The 22,716-nt window shown below is 37.2% G+C and overlaps 1 protein-coding gene across 1 annotated transcript in view; it reads left to right on the top strand.

Annotated features, from left to right (window-relative positions):
• Positions 1-22,716, top strand: part of LOC130106368 (regulator of microtubule dynamics protein 2) — a 43,836-nt gene that overhangs the window by 6,501 nt on the left and 14,619 nt on the right. Inside the window, 3 exon segments of the mRNA XM_056272453.1 lie at positions 5,938-6,112; positions 7,348-7,450; positions 10,894-10,954. Coding sequence (XP_056128428.1) covers positions 5,938-6,112; positions 7,348-7,450; positions 10,894-10,954 — 339 coding nt within the window.

Here is a 22,716-nt window from a genome sequence, read left to right on the forward strand (position 1 = left end):
CTTCATCAGATTTATCGTGTTGCCGGTCTTGGCAGCAATTATCTTGTCGCAAATATTGCATTGTGCGCTGCTGCTGGAAAAAAATATTTGCTTACATACTTCAAGCTTATTTTTCACAATATTTGTCATTTCATTTTAATGCTGTTGATTAGCCTATTTTATCATTCAAATGCTTTGAGTAGGCACTAACTCCCATTGAAATAGATCTACAGTATTGTGGATCACGCTGGAATGAAACCATGAGCTTCAGTGCTGGAATGTGCTGATTTATCTCATGATCAGCAACGTTCATTAACACCTCCACTAAAAGAACATGCTCAGCAGACAGAACGGAAGACTTTAGGTGATGAATGGGAGGATCAATGAATGAAAACATACAGAAAGGTCCATACACCCTTTTCACAATTGCATTGAAAGCTTTGACTGATGGAAATGTTGGGATTCACTTCAACTGCAGGTTGGACACTAGAAAGTCATTCATATATTTTTGCGAGTCATCATTTGGGAGGGTTATTTTGATTTCATATTAATCAGGGCTAGGAGAAGATAACTTATTACTCATTCTTAATATGCAAATCAAAATGTGATCAAAATCAACCCCATTTACTACTATTCATACTCTATATATGCTTAGAGTAAATAGTTTAGCCTGAATAGTGAACAAAGCACTTGTTTTGGGTGTGTAAAATGCAAAAGCATTGGCAAATATCGATTTCAATTTGTGTTTTTGTGTTTGTTCATCAAAGATGTGATGATATGATGTGGTTTTCATTGCTTTGCAAAGATAAGCAAATCAGAAGCAATAGGGATACACCGAAATGAAAATTCTTGGCCGAACCCGAAACCGATTATATTATGAAACTCTTGGTCGAAAACCGAATACTGAACACGTTTTTTTTGCTTCCCCCCCCCCCCCCCATTTATTTAGTCAAAAATGTTGAATGTTGAAACATTGAACATTTAAAAATATTTATTTAACACTGTCCAGCAGACATTATACCAACAAAGCACAATATAACTTAACTTAAAATAAATAAATTGTTAAACTAAAAATGTTTTTATTTGGCCATCTTTGAGCCTATATTAGGCCTATAACGGACTGCTGAAAGAATGTAACGTACTTTGTTTGCCTACAACCAAAAAGTGCATTGAAAAGATTGTACTAGCAATATAGGCCTAGGCTACAGTATATCATTTTGTTATTTAATTTTTTGTTAGGCCTATAAAAGAAAGAAACAAATTACAAACAACTGACAAATACCAATACAAATTAAATAAACCATGTTTTTCAGGTACAGTAGGTTAATTTAACATGTATACATTTATTTAACATCTTTTGTTGCTTGATTAACATTAATGACACTGGCAGAAAGTAAAGGCTGCTGTCACTTTAAAGTCCCACTCCGATCATATTTTGAGCTATTTTTAAACATTCCCAGTGGTCTTTAAATTATGATTATGCCATTTTTAGCCAAAATCACAAAACCTGTGCCGTTTTCTGGGACTTCGCTTCAGCAGAGCGGCAGTAGCTCATTAGCAATTCGCCTCTGCGTTGTGGGCGGAGCCATTGGCACGGAGACGACCCTCCCACCTGCCCGTTGCTGAGAGCTCTGTCTCTCCCGCTAGCTTACACCCCCAATACCGGTGGGGCAACAGTATTATATACACGTTAATTATTATTATCCGAAGTTAATCAAAGTTATCACCGATCACCGATCATTATTTCACTCCAAGACGTCGCGTGTGAAGACGCCCAGTGGAGTTACTACGTCACAACTCCAGTCTATTTTAGCGTCTGCTACTGATTCACTGCCATTTGAATGTAGAAATACTCAGAAATACAACTTTGAGCTTATTTTTCTCAAGATATGTCCTCTAACATCAGAAAAATGCCACAAGAACATGTTAACACCTAGAAAAACATTATTTTCATCGGAGTGGGTCTTTAAGGCCGAATGCTTGGATCTACTAGTAATACTGACACGTATATCCGGTTTTCACAGAGCGGTTAAGCCATAACCGACTGTATTTACGTGAGATACTGATGGGCATTTTGACAACTGTGTCAGTATTTGACCATTCAGGTGCAAAGAGAAGTGAATTCGGGATCGCACCGAATGTTTGGCAATCGAAATTATTCGTCCGAAAGTGCCTTTTTTTAGTTATATTCGGCTGAATAATTTGGGTTGCAAAACATTCGTTATTTCCCTAAGAAGCAGAGAAGTAATGCAAAGGCAAACGCTCAGGATGTTGGTTAATGTTTGTCCAGATGATGTGTCAGATCTGATTCTACAGCCAGATCCTTGACAGTTGTTGATCTTTGTGAGACGTGCTCTCGAACAAACATTGTGCTCTTGAACCCACCGTTCTGCTCATGGTGGCCACACAAAGAGGGAGATAAAAGATTGGCATCGGAATAATCCTTGTTGAAGATTCTGTTTTTCCTGAGTGTGGCTGGATCCTTCAATCCAAAGGATAGACAACTTCATTCAGATTCTGGCTGTGCAATATAGCAAAAAAAAAAAAAAAAATTAACAACATTTTTCAGACGTTTTGCCAATATTCGCAATGTTTTTGCAGGTCTTAAAGGGATACTCCACTTTTTTTGGAAATAGGCTCATTTTACAACTCCCCCAGAGTTAAACTGTTGAGTTTTACCGTTTTTGAATCCATTCAGCCGATCTCCGGTTCTGGCGGTACCACTTTTAGCATAGCTTAGCAAGTTAGCATACACCATTGAAGTGGACAAGACCATTGGCATTTCTAAAAAAAAAAAGACCAAATAGTTTCGATATTTTTCCTATTTAAAACTCGACTCTTCTGTAGTTACATCGTGCACTAAGACCGACGGAAAATGTAAAGTTGCGATTTTCTAGGCTGATATGGCTAGGAACTATACTCTCATTCCTGCGTAATAATCAAGAAACTTTACTGCCGTACCATGAGAGCAGCAGGCGTAATGATATGACGCAGCGCCTGAAAATAGGCTACCTTCCGTCAACACAACGAAACTATTTTCAGGCGCTGCGTCATATCATTACGCCCATAGACAGTATAGAGATTACGCCTGCTGCTCTCATGGTACGGCAGTAAAGTTTCTTGATTATTACGCAGGAATGAGAGTATAGTTCCTACCCATATCTGCCTAGAAAATCGCAACTTTACATTTTCCGTCGGGTTTAGTGCACGATGTAACTACAGAAGAGTCAAGTTTTAAATAGGAAAAATATTGAAACTCTTTGGCCATTTTTTTTTTTTTGAAATTCTAATGGTCTTGTCCACTTCAATGATGTATGCTAAAAGTGGTACCGCCAGAACCCGGAGATCGGCTGAATGGATTCAAAACCGGTAAAACTCAACAGTTTAACTCTGGGTAGTTGTAAAATGAGCCTATTTCCAAAAAAGTGGAGTATCCCTTTAATTCTCTCTTCCACATATTAGGGCCTTAAAAAGGTCTTAAATCAGAGCATTATCCCTTAAAACTCATCTTTGAAACGTTTTATTCCTGTGAAAATAATTTATGCATGCCTTAAAGTAGCTTGACTGTATCTTTACACCTTCATTTAGTATACGTGGAACCATTAATATGCGAATTAGTCCCTGCCTCCACTCACTCACACCGCTCGGACTAACTGATCCTGGTCTACTTTAGTAAACGCTGCTACACAATGGCGAGTGGAAATATTGGTTTAATTCAGTCATAAATGTTTGAAATAGAAACTGATTGAGAAGAAGAGGAAGACTCACCAGAATTATACAGGGTCGTCCACAAGTCGATGTATCAGAATGGTGATTCGTTTTATGTATCGCTTTCTACAGCGTCGGACACATAGCGGTAATTAATATGATTAGCCTTTGGCCAGACTACATTATCAAACAGCTAATAATGTGTTGCTACTGTTACACAAACCATGTTCTCATTCGCCGTCTCCAAGTCAGACCGCTGCCTTATAAAAATCAGTATCTTTAGAAACGTTTTAAACATCATAGAAAGTCAGTGGAGAAAAGCCCCGCCCCACACATTGACAGGATTGGTTACATGTTTGTCATGGTAGGAAACAGGGGCGGTTTAAAATCACTGTTTTTGAGACTGTCTTTGGTACACTGCAGTTTTTAAGAGAAAATACTTTTGACAAATTTGCAATTAAAAACACCACATAGACCACTGATCTGTATAATGACTGGATTGCTCATTGCGTTCTAAACTTCCGTTAGGCAGTGAAGCTACCGGAAGTGTTCGAGCGGCCATCTTATTATTCCCTACTGACAGACATTGACTTACAGCCAAAACATTCAGCTAAAATCACTCGATTTACAACATCTCAGTCTCACAGGATTGTAAATGAATTGTTACTTCAGATGTTATCTGTAATGTTTATGGTCTTTTTGGAGAGGATAACTCGTATATTGAAATCGTTAGTGTAGGTCTGTCTACTGCACACTTCCGACACAGGTAAGCGACCTACACAAATATATTTCCTTATGTACCTAATTATGGAGGAAATATTAAACATGAACATATATCTGTGTTTAGCTGCAGAAATAAATTAGAATAGCCTATACAATACATATTACCGTAATGCAAGCCTCTGTTATTATATTGTACTATATTGTAATAAAATTCTAAGTTTACCATGCATCATCTTGGAAATAAAGCAGTCAGCGTTATTTGTCTGAATAAGTTTTGATGCATTTTGGTGTTTAATTGTTTGTGCTGCTCAACTTGAGTTAGTTTTGGGATGCGACTCACAATTATGTCTGCACTGCAGAAGAAGAGAAGAAAGACATTGCAGAGGTAGAGTTGCCAGTGTACGTTTAGCTATAATGAGGGTCTGAGAAAGACATCACATCACTCAGACAGACAGATAAGAATGGCTAAAACGACTCAGATCTCTGGCAGTTAACATGTAACTTTAGCCCCTGAAATCAAAAACATCCTAGCAGTGTTAACACTGAACTAGATTAGAAGACAGCTCTATCAAGTGTATCTTTGATTCCTGGGGCTGTAGGTGATCTCCTTTGAATGTCATGAGCGACCTTCGTGTATGTAACTTTGAAGTGCCCTCGGAGGTTCCAGCTCCAACACATCCCTGCAAAACTATCGCTCGCAGTCTCAAATGTTCTCACGAACAGCATATGACGCAAATGCAGTAGGTGCCAGCTCTTAATGGAAGCCTTTTATGTTTTCACTTTTTGTCAAGCCTTTCATTTGCACCTTAACCTGTAATTAATGTTTTTACGCACTCATGTCAGCTGCTGAAAGTGTTAGTGCACACTGCACACCTACAGTCATTGAAAAACAACGTTTTTTCAAAAGCTGTAAAAGTTAGGCAGGTATCGCATGCCTTGTTTTAAGAAAAATAAACAACTCTCACAGTGCTTTTACACAAAAGCCTTTAGGTGTCGGCGCTGCAACCAGCAATCCCAATAAACAGTTAATTACCCTGCTTCACATGTACACAACCCTGTGTGATATTTTGCATGTAAACACTTTATGAATGCATATCCATTACCGACTGCATTAGTGACCAACAAAAACTCCCTTTTTTTACGTTTATTACCAAATTTATGCTTGGCCTCCAAAAGGGAATTCCTTCACTTTCTGTCACTTGAGAAGGACAAATAAAAACAGAGGTTGAAAGCATAGTAAAAAGCAAAATCTTTAACTTCTTGTTTTTAAGCATGTTGTTTCCTAAAGATGCCTTAAAAGCATTTTTGAAACCTTTAGAAACCCACTTTGCCTCTGTATTGTGAATGTAAGCAAGTCACTTCAGTTTCAATTCAGCTCCAAAATACTTTTAACGCAGTTACCATCCAAGTTACATCCTTGTTATCAAGAATTGACATTCCTGTAAAACAGCTATTCAGTCTCATAAGAAGCCAATGTCATCACAACATCAGGTGCATGATCACTCTCCTCTTTACCGTGTGCTACAGATATATAACCGCACTGACCGACTCTGAGGAAGAGAAAAGTGACGATGAACGAAAACCACTGCAGGAACCAGTGGATGAACTCATGGCTCTGTTGCAGAAAGCAGACCGACTGCACAGCTGTACCGGGGCAGAGAAAGCACAAGGCCTGAATGCTCTTCTGGAGAGGAAAGAAGAGGTATGAAAACTTCCTTTTGAAAGTTGGGTTTCAGGGTTTATGTTTTTGGGGGAAAAAAATGCTTTTATTCTGCAAAAGTGCATTGAATTTATCACAGGTGACAGTAAAGACATTTATAACGTTACAAAAGATTTCCATTTCAAATAAATGTTATTCTTTTAAACTTTCTATTCATCTGAGTATCTTGAAAAAAAAACATATATCACGGTTTCCACCAAAAATTAAGCAGCATAACTGTTTTCAACATTGATAATAATAATAATAATACATGTTTCTTGAGCACCAGATCAGCATATTAGAATGATTACTGAAGGATCATGTCACACTTGAAAATTAAGCTTCGCCATCACAGAAATAAATTACATTTTAAAATAAATTCAAATAGAAAACAGTTATTAGGGCCCAAGCCCTAAGGGGTGATGGGTCATGTTATGTTGCATGTTTTCCTAAGGTAATTTTTTTTTTTTTTTACCTTTCGGGCATATTTGTTGCCCTTAACATACTCAAAAACTCCTGAAACTTTACAACACGCTTTGGAATCGTCGGCCATCAGACCCGGGCACAAGTTGACATGAGGGGGTCGTGGGGAGGCTCTGGTGTGCAACCTTTTATATCTGACCCTGGGTCACAAAAGCAGTCACAAGTCGCATTTGTAGTTTTGCCTGCATTACAGAATAAGAAATCTCTTAAGACTTAGGATCTGTTTCTATGTTAGGATAAATAAATGCATAGAACCAGTTTATTTGTAGTGCACTGACAACATATTTTTATATAATTACTTTAATAATAAACTTAATATATATATATATATATATATATATATATATATATACTGTATATATATTAAATCTTAAAAAAATATTTTGCTGCAAATGATGAAAATGAACTTAACATTCATTTGAAAGTGACCTATAACATCCTATAACATGAAATTCATCTAAATGTAAATAATCTCATGGATGTGGCTGTTATCGTTCATGGTCATAGTGGCCCCAGCTGCTGCAGTCAATGTGGCATATTGAAGACGATTTTGACATAGTTCTTTAACATTTGAAATAATATTTCACAATATTAACATTTTTACTGTTTTTTTTTTTTAATCAAATAAATGCAGTCTTGGTGAGCATTGGTGAGAACTTTTTTTCAAAAACATTAAAATTCTTACTTACACCAAACTTTGTAATAGTAGTGTTCTGGTTTATTAAGTTACACACACGTCATGTATGTGCTTACAGTTTGATCAGAAGGGGCAGTACCTTTGGCGGTTGTCCAGAGCCTATGCAGATGCACATGATTTTGCCATGGACCTTGCAGAGAAGAAGAGCTACGCTGAAAACGGTAATCACCGCTTTCATGATTACGGGTTGATATGTATTTATACATTGTAGACATTTGAATTGAGAATTGAATCATATGACATAATGTTGGAGTCCTTGCTTTCAATTACCATTAAATGTTATTAATTTATCATAATTTGGTGGCTTTTCTCATTCAGTAAATTAGTTAATTAATTATTTGATTGAAGTAGATTAAAATAGTTAAATAATTAACTAATTACTTTATTGCCCATCTTGATTTATTCATGAAAACACTCTTAATTTGGGTGGACTCTCCATCTCTGCCTTCACTTTCTGTTCCTTTTTGTCCTCTCTCCTTGCTTATTAAATGTAACACAATATCAACTCAGTTCATGTGTGTATGGAGGGACAGGATCAACTAGTTCAGTTTCTGATACTTCTTTTCTATTGTGTCTTTAATTGCTGTCTTTAAATCCAGTCACTTCTCTGTATGAAAGCTTCATTAGCTATGTTTCCATCCGAAGTTGCAAATTTAACTTGTGTAAAAAGATTTGAACCAAGCAAATGTATTTCTCAAAAACGGTTGACATACATACAAGTACCGTCCCGCTTTACTTAACATAAACATAAATTGTAAGAATATTTCTAACAATGATGAATAACAGTACAAGGTACGGCTATTATTAGCAGCCCCAAACTAATATTTGCTAATACAAAACAGTGATAAATGAAAACAAAGTGGTATTTTCTAAACTACATTTACCATGATGGTAAATGCACAATACTAATATGAACTGTTAATTAACATATAGACACTGATCCTGATGAATAGAATGAACATCATACCTGCATGTAAATCCTTCCCAGCATGACATACCAGTTACATAATTTATTGTTAATTTCATGACTTACTAAACGTAACTACAATATTGCATGCTTGTGATTTGCTCTTTACATATAGTGAAGTGATAAAGTTTGTTTTTCTATTTATTTTGTTATAATGACACTGACATATAGCCTGTAATAGAGATGTGCGATACACATAGTCTACGATAATATCTTGATTGTTTTTTTAATGATGTGCAATCTGATAGTATTAAGTATGTCCCTCACATTACAAAGACACACCTAGAGAGTGCACACATACAAGTAGGTTAGACTAGTGCGCTTGTGCAATTAGAGTCCACGCTTCTACTGCATGATTTAGTCTACTTAAATTTTAGAATGCCCCCAATATTCAAAAAGGCAAAAACACCTCTGTATGTCTTTTATATTTATATCATTTAATATAGTTAATCAATATCACACGAAGAGTGCCGTTTTTTTTCTCCAAATATCAGCATGATTACATTAGATGTTGTATTGATTTTATACAACAGTTCAATAAACAAGAAATTAATATTAAGTGACTTATGTTTAGACACAGTATTGCCTGTTTTTGCTCTATTATTTTTGCTCAAACAAAAGCACAGGTCTGTTTTGCGTTTTTGAGTAACACACGGCGATGTTTCGTGAACGAATCAGTTGAATGAATGATTCAATGACTTACTCATTTAGACAGTCAAATGCTTCGTTCCTGAATGAACGCGTCTCATTAGGAAGTCTCATTAGAAAACTCATTTGGAAAACTTAAATTTTTTTTAATCATTTCAAATATCAATATTATGTTTAAAACATCAAAACATTTATGCATTTGTAACTGCAGGTTAAATGCCCTCATGTCCCCTCTGAGGTGCATTAAACAGTCTGTATAAATACATCTAAATCTCACTTCAGATGCAGCTTCTGTGTTTCCTCTGCATTGCAAAGATGAATTTTGTTGATACTGATTTCATTTAATTTGTAACATTATAACATTGCATACAGAATAATAATTGAATTTATTGATTAAATTTAAGAATTTGACACAACATATGATGCATAGGTTTAAAAATGGCTTTATAAAGGTAAAAGTTAAAAATCAATTTAAAGGGTTAGTTCACCCAAAAATGAAAATTCTGTCAGTAATTACTCGCCCTCATGTTGTTCCAACCCTGTAAGACTTTCGTTCATCTTCGGAACACAAATTAAGATATTTTTGATTAAATCTGAGAGCTGGATCACTCCTACATAGGCTTCTTAAGGGATCGAAACTGACCGGCCCAAAAGTTATGAAAGGCATCGTTAAAATAGTCCGAGTGACTACAGTGGCTCAACCTTAAGTTTATCAAGCGACGAGAATACTTTTTGTGCACAAAAAAAAATAAAAAAAATAACGACTTTATTCAACTAATCATTTCCTTCTCTGTACGGCCGTGATATTTCACGTAGTGATATTGCACAAAGCTTCTAGGTTGCACGTCACACGTAGGCTCACTATTGGCCGACGCTGGTCATGTGTGTGATGCGTGACGTACAACCTAGAAGCTTTGCGTAGTTTCACTACGTGAAATATCACGGCCCACAGAGAAGGAAATGATTAGTTGAATAAAGTCGTTATTTTTGTTTGTTTTTTTGCGCACAAAAAGTATTCTCATCGCTTGATAAACTTAAGGTTGGGCCACTGTAGTCACTCGGACTATTTTAACGATGTCTTTCATAACTTTTGGGCCGGCCAGTTTCGATCCCTTAAGAAGCCATCCAGCTCTCAGATTTAATAAAAAAAATCTTAATTTTTGTTTCGAAGATGAACGAAAGTCTTACGGGGTTGGAACAACATGAGGGTGAGTAATTACTGACGTAATTTTCATTTTTGGGTGAACTAACCCTTTAAACTTATTGGAAAAGATCATTTATGTCACCACTGCACAGAATATGAAGAATATCAAAAACTTTAGGAGTCAGCTGTCCACAGCAGTCCTAAACCTGCCAAGGGAAGGTACCAACACAATAAACACATTCAGCAAAATATCGACAAATTATCGTTATCGATAAAATCCCAGAAAATATCGAGATATCATTTGTCAATGGCTCAGGTATTTCAGAATGATCAAACCAACATTTGAGATGCTGTGCCATTAAAAATTGGTCTGCTGGTTAGTCCAGTTATCCAGTCTCATCTGTGTGAGTTTTTTGTTGCACATAGAGGGATTTATTTGGTAAATGTGTTTCCATCGTAGTTTATGCACTTCTTCTTATTGGATAAAAAAATGTATCTGCCTTAATTTAGCTCATGCTTTTTTACGTGCATTTTTTGAATTCATGAGCATCTTGGCATTTCCATCCAGCATTTTTTTTATACGATATCCCAAACTGCTCATAAAAATAGGTGGATGGAAACATAGCTAATGTCAAAGAGTTTGGAAGCAGATCAATCATTACTGCTATTTAAACATTTAGATGAAGTACTGTATGTCTTATTAGTCCATCAATGAGCAGGTGTGTGATTATCGACTGCAAAAATAACCTTTTAATTTAGTTTTATTTAGGCTTATAGGAGTGATAACAGATCGGATGCTGCTGGAGTGTCACGTCTTGTTTATTTTGTTTGATTTTTAATTTCAGGGAAAAAAGTTGGTGAAGAGGCAATATCCGTCAGTCCACTGTGTGCAGAAGGTCATCAGTGGTGAGTTCATGTATTGAATTAATTTGTTGTCCAATTAGGCAGTTTTACGTAATAATTTTACAACTGCGTGATTGAAGAATTTTTTTAAAGTTTCGTAGCATTATGAGTGATTACTCTTTTTTTTTTATTATCAATTTATGAATGATTCTCAAAGAAAATTTTGGGAAAAAATAAGAGGGGTGAACAATATGAAGCAGTACAATAGCTGTATGTATGAAAACCTATCAATGGTCATCTTTATTGTCAAAAATCTCATTTGTGTTTGTCATTAGGTTGCCAAGGTTGACTTCATTGCTCAGTGGCATTGTTTTTTAAGTGGTGCTTACTACATAGCCAAATGATGTCCATCTCCCCCTCTCTGGACGGAATGGGTGGAGCCTGACCTAGTCCAGATCCACATCTGTGGACCTAATGGGTGGAGTTATATTTAGCGATTTATAGATAAGGTTGGACTGTCTAGACTCTAGATCGACCCATTACGTCCAGTGAAGGGGAGCTGGACGTCTCCCCCCATTGGCTCAGCAGTGAGCATGATTCAGACAACTTGGATCATGTACCTTTACCGTTTCAGCTCACTCTTTTCCATATGCGTTTTGTCCAGAGAAATGGGTTATTTAGTAATGTAAAGTGGCGTGACTGGCTGATGGTTTCCCGGGTACCACATGCAGATCATGTGACTAATCATTAATCAAATTAGTTTCATTAATCAAATTATTTTTATTATCGATAATAATAGATTTTTATCGAGTAGTTGTTGCAGCTCTACTAGAAACTTTATACTTGTTTTTTTTTCCCATCTGCTGTAACTCTGGTGCCTGTGGTTTATGTTTTTTGGCTTTATCTCACCTATTTTTAAATAATTAATTCCCAGTGCTTCCCATACCTCTTACTGACAACTTTTTGCATAGTGTACTGTAGACTTTACTGTGCCATTCTATGGCCCTTTTTTTCTCAACAATGTCCTCAAGTTGGATTCGAGACGTTTGCAAATAAGTGAAATATACACTCACCTAAAGGATTATTAGGAACACCTGTTCAATTTCTCAATAATGCAATTATCTAATCAACCAATCACATGGCAGTTGCTTCAATGCATTTAGGGGTGTGGTCCTGGTCAAGACAATCTCCTGAACTCCAAACTGAATGTCAGAATGGGAAAGAAAGGTGATTTAAGCAATTTTGAGTGTGGCATGGTTGTTGGTGCCAGACGGGCTGGTCTGAGTATTTCACAATCTGCTCAGTTACTGGGATTTTCACGCACAACCATTTCTAGGTTTTACAAAGAATGGTCTGAAAAGGGAAAAACATCCAGTATGCGGGAGTCCTGTGGGCGAAAATGCCTTGTTGATGCTAGAGGTCAGAGGAGAATGGGCCGACTGATTCAAGCTGATAGAAGAGCAACTTTGACTGAAATAACCACTCGTTACAACCGAGGTATGCAGCAAAGCATTTGTGAAGCCACAACACACACAACCTTGAGGCGGATGGGCTACAACAGCAGAAGACCCCACTGGGTACCACTCATCTCCACTACAAATAGGAAAAAGAGGCTACAATTTGCAAGAGCTCATTAAAATTGGACAGTTGAAGACTGGAAAAATGTTGCCTGGTCTGATGAGTCTCGATTTCTTGTAGGGCTGTCGCGGTGAAGGAATTTCCCTTGCGGTAATTTTGAGTAACTCAATAGCGCGGTATGCGGTATTACCGCCATTTATTTATTTATATTTATTTGTTGCTATATAAATACGTGTTATGATGTGGTCAGCATACACAAATACAATGTGACCGAAACTAAACAGCGTTTCTGCGCATTGAAAGGCTGTCACTCAGCGCGCACATTGTTACGCCAACGGACTGTCTGTTTTGAGTGAGTCATTAAACCGTTCATCAACGAAAACGTTCAAAAAGCTGATTCCTTAAATGATATATGTAATGAAACAAGGTGTTATTTTTTAACTTTGAGCTCCACTTTGCAAGGCTCAGCTGGCCAGCAATGCTTCACTTTTGGGCAAAGCTGAAGCTTCACAAAATAAACCAATGGCATTGATTCAATGCGTGACTCGCTGCTTTCCCCCCACGACTTCCTCGCGCTGCTGACCAGCGCTGACGCCAATCATGGTAAATACCCTTACACGTTAAAAGGATGATATGACAAATATTTCGCTTTCCTTGGAAACGGCAACCTTTTCACGAACATGACTTCAAAGACAGACGCAGGTAATCGCACGCGCTCAGTCGATCACATTCACTGTCTGTTTAGGCAAATCCACGAAGTCCTCTGTACAAATCACCATGATAAACAGTCTTGTTATCATTATTAACTTACTTAACATTCAATACACATGGTATGAACTAGGAAGGGTGGCCTTATGAAAAAAGAAAACGCGGTTCGTGGTTGCTGCGGTTACTTGCATTCCTCTGCGGTTGGCCTGTCAGTACCGCGGTATTGCAACATTGCGGTTATCGCGACAGCCCTAATTTCTTGCCTTGTTACCACTGTGCAGGCTGGTGGTGGTGGTGTAATGGTGTGGGGGATGTTTTCTTGGCACACTCTAGGCCCCTTAGTGCCAATTGGGCATTGTTTAAATGCCACGGCCTACCTGAGCATTGTTTCTGACCATGTCCATCCCTTTATGGCCACCATGTACCCGTCCTCTGATGGCTACTTCCAGCAGGATAATGCACCATGTCACAAAGCTCGAATCATTTCAAATTGGTTTCTTGAACATGACAATGAGTTCACTGTACTAAAATGGCCCCCACAGTCACCAGATCTCAACCCAATAGAGCATCTTTGGGATGTGGTGGAACGGGAGCTTCGTGCCCTGGATGTGCATCCCACAAATCTCCATCAACTGCAAGAATGCTATCCTATCAATATGGGCCAACATTTCTAAAGAATGCTTTCAGCACCTTGTTGAATCAATGCCACGTAGAATTAAGGAAGTTCTGAAGGCGAAAGGGGGTCAAACACAGTATTCGTATGGTGTCCCTAATAATCCTTTAGGTGAGTGTATTTACATACTTGTTTGTAGCACCTGGGCTCCTGTGTGTGTGTTTGTGGGTATCTGAAAATATATGTGTGGGTGTCCTTGTATGTGGGTGTCCTGCACCGGAGGTGATTTTCAGGCTCGTCCCTCTGGATATACTCATCTTACAAAACTCTCTTGATAGCATCATACACCCCAGGAATGTAAACACATGCAAAGATAGCCCCAAGCTGACATGACACACAGACCTTCTTAATTGCAGTTGCTTGAAATTTCTTTATACACTACTGTTTAAAAGTATGGGGTTGTTTTTCAACATTGGTAATATCACAAATGTGTCTTGCGCAACAAATAAAAATAAAACAGAATGATTTCTGAAGGATTATGTGACCCTGAAGACTGCAGTAAAGGCCCCGATATACTTCAAGTGGAATCGAAGAACGAACTGGTGTTGTGTCATTTTATACAAAATCAAGCCAAAACTAAGTTCTTTTGGAGTTTGTTAAGGGAGTTCGAAACAGCTTCTAGACAAGTTTTCTCCGGTTGGCAAACGCCTTCATACCACCATTGGTCCATGGCGATTACGTAATAGGTAACTCTGAGGCTCTGTCTTCTTTGATGTGGAAATCTTCTCCGGTTCATTTCCTCTGATGAGTCTGTCAAGGACAGACATCCGCGAGTGAAAACATAAACACTGGAGAGAGCTGCTTTAAAGTAGAAATTAAAGTGTAATTCTAATTGAAAGCAACTCTGACACTGTTTTTTCATGTTTAATACTGTAAAGCTGTTTCGTTTAAAGCAATCTTTTGTATAAACTGCTAAATAAAAGTGATGTGACTTTACTGGACAAGAGTGTCAAGCTTGTGCAAACATTCACATCTCTATGATCAGATGCTTTCTTAACTGCTGTTTTCTCCCTGATGTCATTTTTAGTTGTGTTTATTTTGTTATTTTGCTCATATTGACATATTCATCTAAACGCCGCTCTCAGCAGCGTTGCCGGCGTTGGGATGTTCGCTAACAGTTAACTGCTGCAAAGGTTTTTCCAACTTTTTTTTACCCCTAAACGAAGAACAAAAAAGAACTTCGCTGTGAGTGTACCGGGGCCTTAACAATGCTGAAAATTAAGCTTTGCCATCACAGGAATAAATTACACTTAGAATACATTAAACTGTATATGTATAGTTTAATATATATAAATATTTCCTCACATTGAAAGTCCAGTGATGACAATTTCATCTGATGGCAAGTTGCCTGTTAATTTTCTCTCATTTGAAAGCAGTTGACTGCAAGACAGCTTTCTTTAGATCAGATCAGGTTTGGCTCCCTTTAGTTTAATTCTTTGTGAGCTTTAATGGTTTGACTGTTTATAGTGGCCAATCAATTAAATACTGTAATATTCAGTGTTGCTGTGGTCATAATCTTTGTGATTCGTTGTGTGTTTGTATTTGTTTGGTTATAGGGTGTCTTAATGAAGGTATGTTTACTGTTCTCTGTGTTTTGCCAGTGTAAATCCCTTCACAATGTTTCCGTTACCTCACAGATGCCAGGATTATCAAATAGAGCCCAGTGGAGTGTCATTGTGGCGTACGCACATACATCTCCATCACAGCTGCTTTTATCTGTCCTTGGCATTACAGTTGCTTTTGAGGATCTAGCCTTCAGCTCATTTGAATTCTGTCCTTAGCACACTGCCATGACTCTGCTTGTTGTATTATATGATTTTTTTGTGTGGCCATATTCATGTATTCACGAGCAGAACCAATTTCAGTGCAAATCAGAAGTCAAACATTTTACATTTAGTTATTTAAATAGATGTACACTACTCTTCAAAAGTTTGGAGTCAGTAAGATTTTTTTCAATATATTTTTTTTCATAATAATTTGTTTTCTGTTATATTTTAGAATGTACCGGTAATTTATTTCTGTGACGGCGAAGCTGAATTTTCATCATTATCATTACTCCAGTCTTCAGTGTCACATGATCCTTCAGAAATCATTCTAATATGCTGATTTGCTGCTCAAGAAACATTTATTATTATTATCAATGTTGAAAACTGCGTAATATTCTTGTTGAGATTGTGATACATGCTTTTTCAGTATTCTTTGATGAATAGAAAGTTTATTATAAATGTCTTTACAGTCATTTTTGACCAAGTTACTGTATTCTTGCGGCATAAAACCTTGCTGACCCTAATCTTTTGAACAGTAGAATGATGTACACAGGTAATCAATTGTATATTAGACATTTGAACAAACAACTAACCCCAAGTATTAAATGTTCATACATTATCCAGCGAAAATAAATCATTCCTCACAAGGTGAAACTTATTATTTTTCTTTGTTACATATTTATTTATTTATTTTGATTTCTGTATGATAAAAAGGGGGAACATTTTAAATTAATAGTGGCTAGATATATCTTAAGTCCATTTTTCATAGTTTTTATTAAGTACTGGTCGAAAATCATAAATATGATTCCTTAGAAAAGTAATAGCACACTATGTATGGCTTCATAGAGACTTAGCAACCACATAGCAACACCCTGGCAACCACACACAACTTTCTAGCATAATGTTGGTGCACTAGCCAGAAAATTTAAAGCTGTAATTTATGCAGTTTTTGTATTTTTTTTAACCTGTATCCGAAAGTCCTGATGCAATGCAGAGTTTGTGTCCGTCTAGCTCTTCTTTTTATGTGTAATTAGTTCAGTTTATGGGGTTTGACGATTTTGTCAGATTCCCTTAGCTGAAGGTTTCTGTCATCAGTATCTCATGGTTTAAGAGCGACATTTATCCTTCAGTTTCACGTCATAGCGGGTTTTCCTCGCACACAGAGCGGCAGTTTGACCTTGCATGGCAATGGCAGCTCTTGTCATTGAGACTTTACTGAATGCTCAGCCCAAGGTGACGAGAGAGAACTTTCTGTTCTGAGCCAAGAGGTGAAAGGAATCAGTTTAATTCTAGACCTCTTTGTTTGTGGCCAGTTGCTCAGGGGATTTCTCTGCCTATGAGGAAAATGCTGGTTAAACTTACATAAGCTTCTGGCAGCCACGAGTCTTACTGTTCTGCTGGGGTTTTTTTTCTTTTCTTTCTGTGTGGTGCGTTTTTGTGTATGCATGAGTGTGTATGAGTATAATATTTCAACTTACCGAAAGTACTCAAAGCAACTGTCAGGAACAACCTATGGCCAAACCACACATTTATTTGTACCCGCCCCCACATAATTCCCTCATTATTTTCTCCTGGGATGTTCCCATGACAACGCAGCACGGTGTCCATCAGCTGAATAGCTGTTATTACCCGAAATATCTTATTTAACATAACTGTTGCAAATAAATATACATTTTATATAAAAAAAAAGTTTTTAAAATATACATTATTTTCATTTTAACTATTTAACTTTAAAACTTGCCGTCTCATATTTGGACCCTGCATTATCTAACATTTATTATGAAGCTTGTTTGACCATAACATGACACAATTTGTACAATGTAACTGTTGTATAGATTAATATCTTTCCCTCATGTTCTTTTTCTCTATCTTTTTTATTTATTTATTTATTTATTTTAGTTTTCAGCTCATTGTTCTTTTCTCATTAGTATTCTGATGACATTGAACATATTGTTAATACATTTTGTACACTCACCTAAAGGATTATTAGGAACACCATACTAATACTGTGTTTGACCCCCTTTCGCCTTCAGAACTTCCTTAATTCTACGTGGCATTGATTCAACAAGGTGCTGAAAGCATTCTTTAGAAATGGTGGCCCATATTGATAGGATAGCATCTTGCAGTTGATGGAGATTTGTGGGATGCACATCCAGGGCACGAAGCTCCCGTTCCACCACATCCCAAATATGCTCTATTGGGTTGACATCTGGTGACTGGGGGCCATTTTAGTACAGTGAACTCATTGTCATGTTCAAGAAACCAATTTGAAATGATTCGAGCTTTGTGACATGGTGCATTATCCTGCTGGAAGTAGCCATCAGAGGATGGGTACATGCTGGCCATAAAGGGATGGACATGGTCAGAAACAATGCTCAGGTAGGCCGTGGCATTTAAACGATGCCCAATTGGCACTAAGGGGCCTAAAGTGTGCCAAGAAAACATCCCCCACACCATTACACCACCACCACCAGCCTGCACAGTGGTAACAAGGCATGATGGATCCATGTTCTCATTCTGTTTACGCCAAATTCTGACTCTACCATCTGAATGTCTCAACAGAAATCGAGACTCATCAGACCAGGCAACATTTTTCCAGTCTTCAACTGTCCAATTTTGGTGAGCTCTTGCAAATTGTAGCCTCTTTTTCCTATTTGTAGTGGAGATGAGTGGTACCCGGTGGGGTCTTCTGCTGTTGTAGGCCATCTGCCTCAAGGTTGTGCGTGTTGTGGCTTCACAAATGCTTTGCTGCATACCTCGGTTGTAACGAGTGGTTATTTCAGTCAAAATTGCTCTTCTATCAGCTTGAATTCTCCTCTGACCTCTAGCATCAACAAGTCATTTTCACCCACAGGACTGCCGCATACTGGATGTTTTTCCCTTTTCACACCATTCTTTGTAAACCCTAAAAATGGTTGTGCGTGAAAATCCCAGTAACTGAGCAGATTGTGAAATACTCAGACCGGCCCGTCTGGCACCAATAACCATGCCACGCTCAAAATTGCTTAAATCACCTTTCTTTCCCATTCTGACATTCAGTTTGGAGTTCAGGAGATTGCCTTGACCAGGACCACACCCCTAAATGCATTGAAGCAACTGCCATGTGATTGGTTGATTAGATAATTGCATTAATGAGAAATTGAACATGTGTTCCTAATAATCCTTTAGGTGAGTGTATATTGTATACAAAGTTGTATGTCATAAACATGTCATCCCTGTATGTTTTGCAAACAATTTTAATAAATAATAAAATAAAATAAAGTAGACTTTGAGCAATAAGCATATCCCAGCCGGGTTCGTCACTTATTGGGGTCCCCTGGAAACATTTCCGTTGTGGTCTGTGCTATTTGCAGCGTGTTTCTGTATTTGGTTGTATTGTGAACTTTTGCAGCATGTTTCTGTATTTGGTTGTGTCGTGAGTATTTGGAACACACATGTATTGTGAAACTGATGAAGATGTTTTCTAAATTTTCAGGTGTTTTTTTCTATTTGCATGTATTTTATTCAGTTGCAGCGCGTTGAGCTCTCTCGGCCACCGTACACACTTCAAGATAGAATAAACTTTACAGAAGTTTCACTAGAACATTTGAAACTGCCTGAAGCTCACGAAACCTCCCCGACCTGTTCTAAGCATGAAGAACTACATTAATAGAGTAACAACCAACTGCTTGTTTTCTTTAACACTTTTTATGGATTTTATAGACGCATTCCGTCCTTAAATGAACTCGAACTCATCTGCTTTAAATTGTTTTTTTAATAATGAAACTAGATTTGCATTTTCTGAAGGAAATATCAGTGCTTGCGATACAGCATAATAATAAAGTTGTAGGTACCAGGATATAGACTTTGGTTCACAGATACCATTTTTAAAGGAAGTTATCAAGGGTTAAATAGATGGATGAATGCACCACTCACATGTTAGTATGCAAATAAATGCTACAAAGAATGCGTACGAAAAATGCATATACTAGGGGTGTGGCGAGATCTTGCAATATTAAAATGTAAAACGTAAGTGTATTGTCACCCCCCAGAATATGCATATCCAAAGCGGCTTAAAAATGAGGAACATCACAAGCAATTTATGATGCATAATTCAATATACACTGCCATTCAAAAGTTTGAGGTTGGTAAGATTTTTTTAATGTCTCTTATGCTCACCAAGGCTGCATTTATTAGATAGATCAAATATACAGTAAAAAAAAAAAAAATTAATCTTGTAAAATAGCATTACAAGGATTATTTAATGAATGGAAATTTGAAAAATATACATTTATTTGAAAATAGAGATTTTTTTGTAACTTTATAAATGTATTTACTGTCAAATTGTCAATTTATTGCATCCTTGCTGAATAGAAGAATTGATTTCTTTTAAAAACAAAAATCTTACTGACCCTAAACCTTTGAACAGTATTGTATATTACATATTGCAGTAGTTTACAATGACTGCATTTACAGATATAAAGATTTGGTCATATCTGTGTCTCATTCTGAGTATAGCAGACTGCTGTGAAAATTATTGTGAATAAATAAGTTGATTTAATATTCCAATAGCTGTAGAGCGTGTCATTTATTTTATATAGTCAAGTCAAGTCAAGTCATCTTCATTTATATAGCACTTTTAACAATGGATTGTTTCAAAGCAGCTTTACAGAGATAAACATATCATTTAAGGTAACAGATTGTTTTGGCGTTATAGCGGTTCTTGAATAAGAGATACCATTTATTAAAAAAGTATCAAGTTTATAAAAAAAATTGAAATTTAACTGAATTTGTTGCAGGACAATTCTGGAGAAGAATAAATAATAGGAATTTCAATAAATCGCTGCCTTGCAAGCGCATCTGTTGCTGGTTTATGTCTACTGGTATTCATTTCATACAGTATTTTATTGATACTTTCTTGTTCACAAAGTATTATGGTAAACATTTTTTTCTTCGGGATGTTTATTCATAATGCCTCTGTGGAGGGAAACCCCAGATTCCTAGATTGGGGTAATGTGTCAGGTATGTGACAGCAGACATTCTGCCACTGGCTTCTATTGCTTAGCTGTGGTTAAATGTTCAGGCCTCTAGACATTGCCAGAACATGACAGCAATTAATATAAACACTTCACAAACCAATCTGTGAAAGGAGGGGGAAAGAATTAGCCCCGGGAACATTGAGCAATCTTCTCCCCACCTGTACTCGCTCTGCCAGCAGTTGTTATTAGTAATCACTTCTGGTATGTCTTTATGTTGCTTCAGTTCAAATTTATTTGCAATTCATCATGCTTTAGACACATTAAAAGTTATTTTGGTGATCTCTAACGTCATGTCCATGCAGTGCCGTTTTTTTAATAAGTAATCATGATTGTATTATTAGTTTTCACTTTGTTAGCTCTGTTCCAAAACCTGTGTCTACTGTCTACATAGGCGACATCCTAACTACATATGTCCCTGTTATATGTTACACATAGTTAATATAGTAATATGAATTTGCATGGTGATTTGCATTGAAATTATGATTTCATGATGAAATGAAAAGCATGATGAATTTGCCAGCAGCCATATCACCCTGTAGCCCAAGACTGGTTGCCCACTGAAGCTAAGCAGGGCTGAGCCTGGTTAGTACCTGGATGGGAGACCTTCTGGGAAAACCTTCAGGTGTTAGTGAGGCCAGCAGGGGGCGCTCACCCTGTGGTCTGTGTGGGTCCTAACGCCCCAGTAAAGTGACGGGGACACGATACTGTCAAAGAGCACCGTCCTTCGGATGAGACGTTAAACCGAGGTCCTGACTCTCTGTGGTCACAAAAAAATCCCAGGATTTCTTTCGAAAGAGTAGGTATAACCCCGGCATCCTGGCCAAATTTGCCCAGTGGCCTCTGTCCATCATGGCCTCCTAATCATCCCCATATATATACTTATTGGCTTCATCACTCTGTCTCCTCTCCACCAGTAAGCTGGTGTGTGGTGGGCGTTCTGGCGCAGTATGGCTGCCGTCGCATCATCCAGGTGGAGCTGCACATTGGTGGTGGTTGAGGAGATTCCCCCTTCTATGTATAGCGCTTTGAGTGCCGAGAAAAGCGCTATATAAATGTAATGAATTAGTAATAACTATAAATTTTGCATAATTACACATAACTAATCCTAACCCTATAGTAAGTACAAATTTTTTATATTACTCAGCATTTAATTATACAGTAACAGTAAAATACACTTTTACATTACAACGTTGTACTAAAAACGGAGAGTTTTCTTTCTTTGCGTTTTCTACGCACAGACGACAACAATGTCAAACATTGTCTGTGAAAACAACTAAAAACACTGTATTATGCATTCCAGGCCAGTAGTTGGCGATGTCACTTTGTAAAGAAACACTACGCGCCTATAGACTGAACATGTAATACGCATGAGCATGACGTCACCGTTTTCACAAATTCACGTTTTTGTAGTTTACACGGTAATGGTAACGTTTAAAAAAAAAACGTACACTTTGAATCATGTTTTCAAAAGTTTGCGTTTTCAGGTGCGTTTTGCTGTTGTCGTGTAAATGAACGGCCAAAATGCAAAAAAAAAGTTTCCATTTTTAGTTGAAAACGATATCGTGTAAATGGGTCCAAAGTGTAAAACCACTTTACAATAGGGTTTCATTTGTTAGAATTAGTTAACTACGTTAGTTAACATGGACTAGTAAGAATGCACTACTTCTACAGCATTTATTAATCTTAGTTCATGTAAATCTCAAAATGTACAACATTTTTTAAGATACAAAGTCGTATCTAACATTACCAAAGATTAATAAATGCTTTAAAAAGTTTGTTAGTTAATGCATTAACTAATGCTAACAAATAAAACCTGTAAAGTGTTACCAATGTATCTTTATAAACCCCTTTCATCATGGGTAGCTTATTTAAATTAGCTTGTTGCAATGCATTTTGGGATTACATTATCCGTGAAGGATATATTTCATACTGTCTTAGAATTTGGCCAAAGCAGCATAATGTTAGAAATATGATCACTTTAAAATGCTGTCTATGTATGTAGGCAGCAGATTTGGTTTTGTAACAGATATGTTGATTTTAAGGTATTCACCCCCCTATATATCTTATCGAAAACTTTGTGAT

This window comes from Rhinichthys klamathensis, unplaced genomic scaffold, assembly GCF_029890125.1.
Source record: "Rhinichthys klamathensis goyatoka isolate OS25496 unplaced genomic scaffold, OSU_Roscu_1.1 h1tg000338l_1, whole genome shotgun sequence".
In the NCBI taxonomy this organism is placed as follows: domain Eukaryota; kingdom Metazoa; phylum Chordata; class Actinopteri; order Cypriniformes; family Leuciscidae; genus Rhinichthys; species Rhinichthys klamathensis.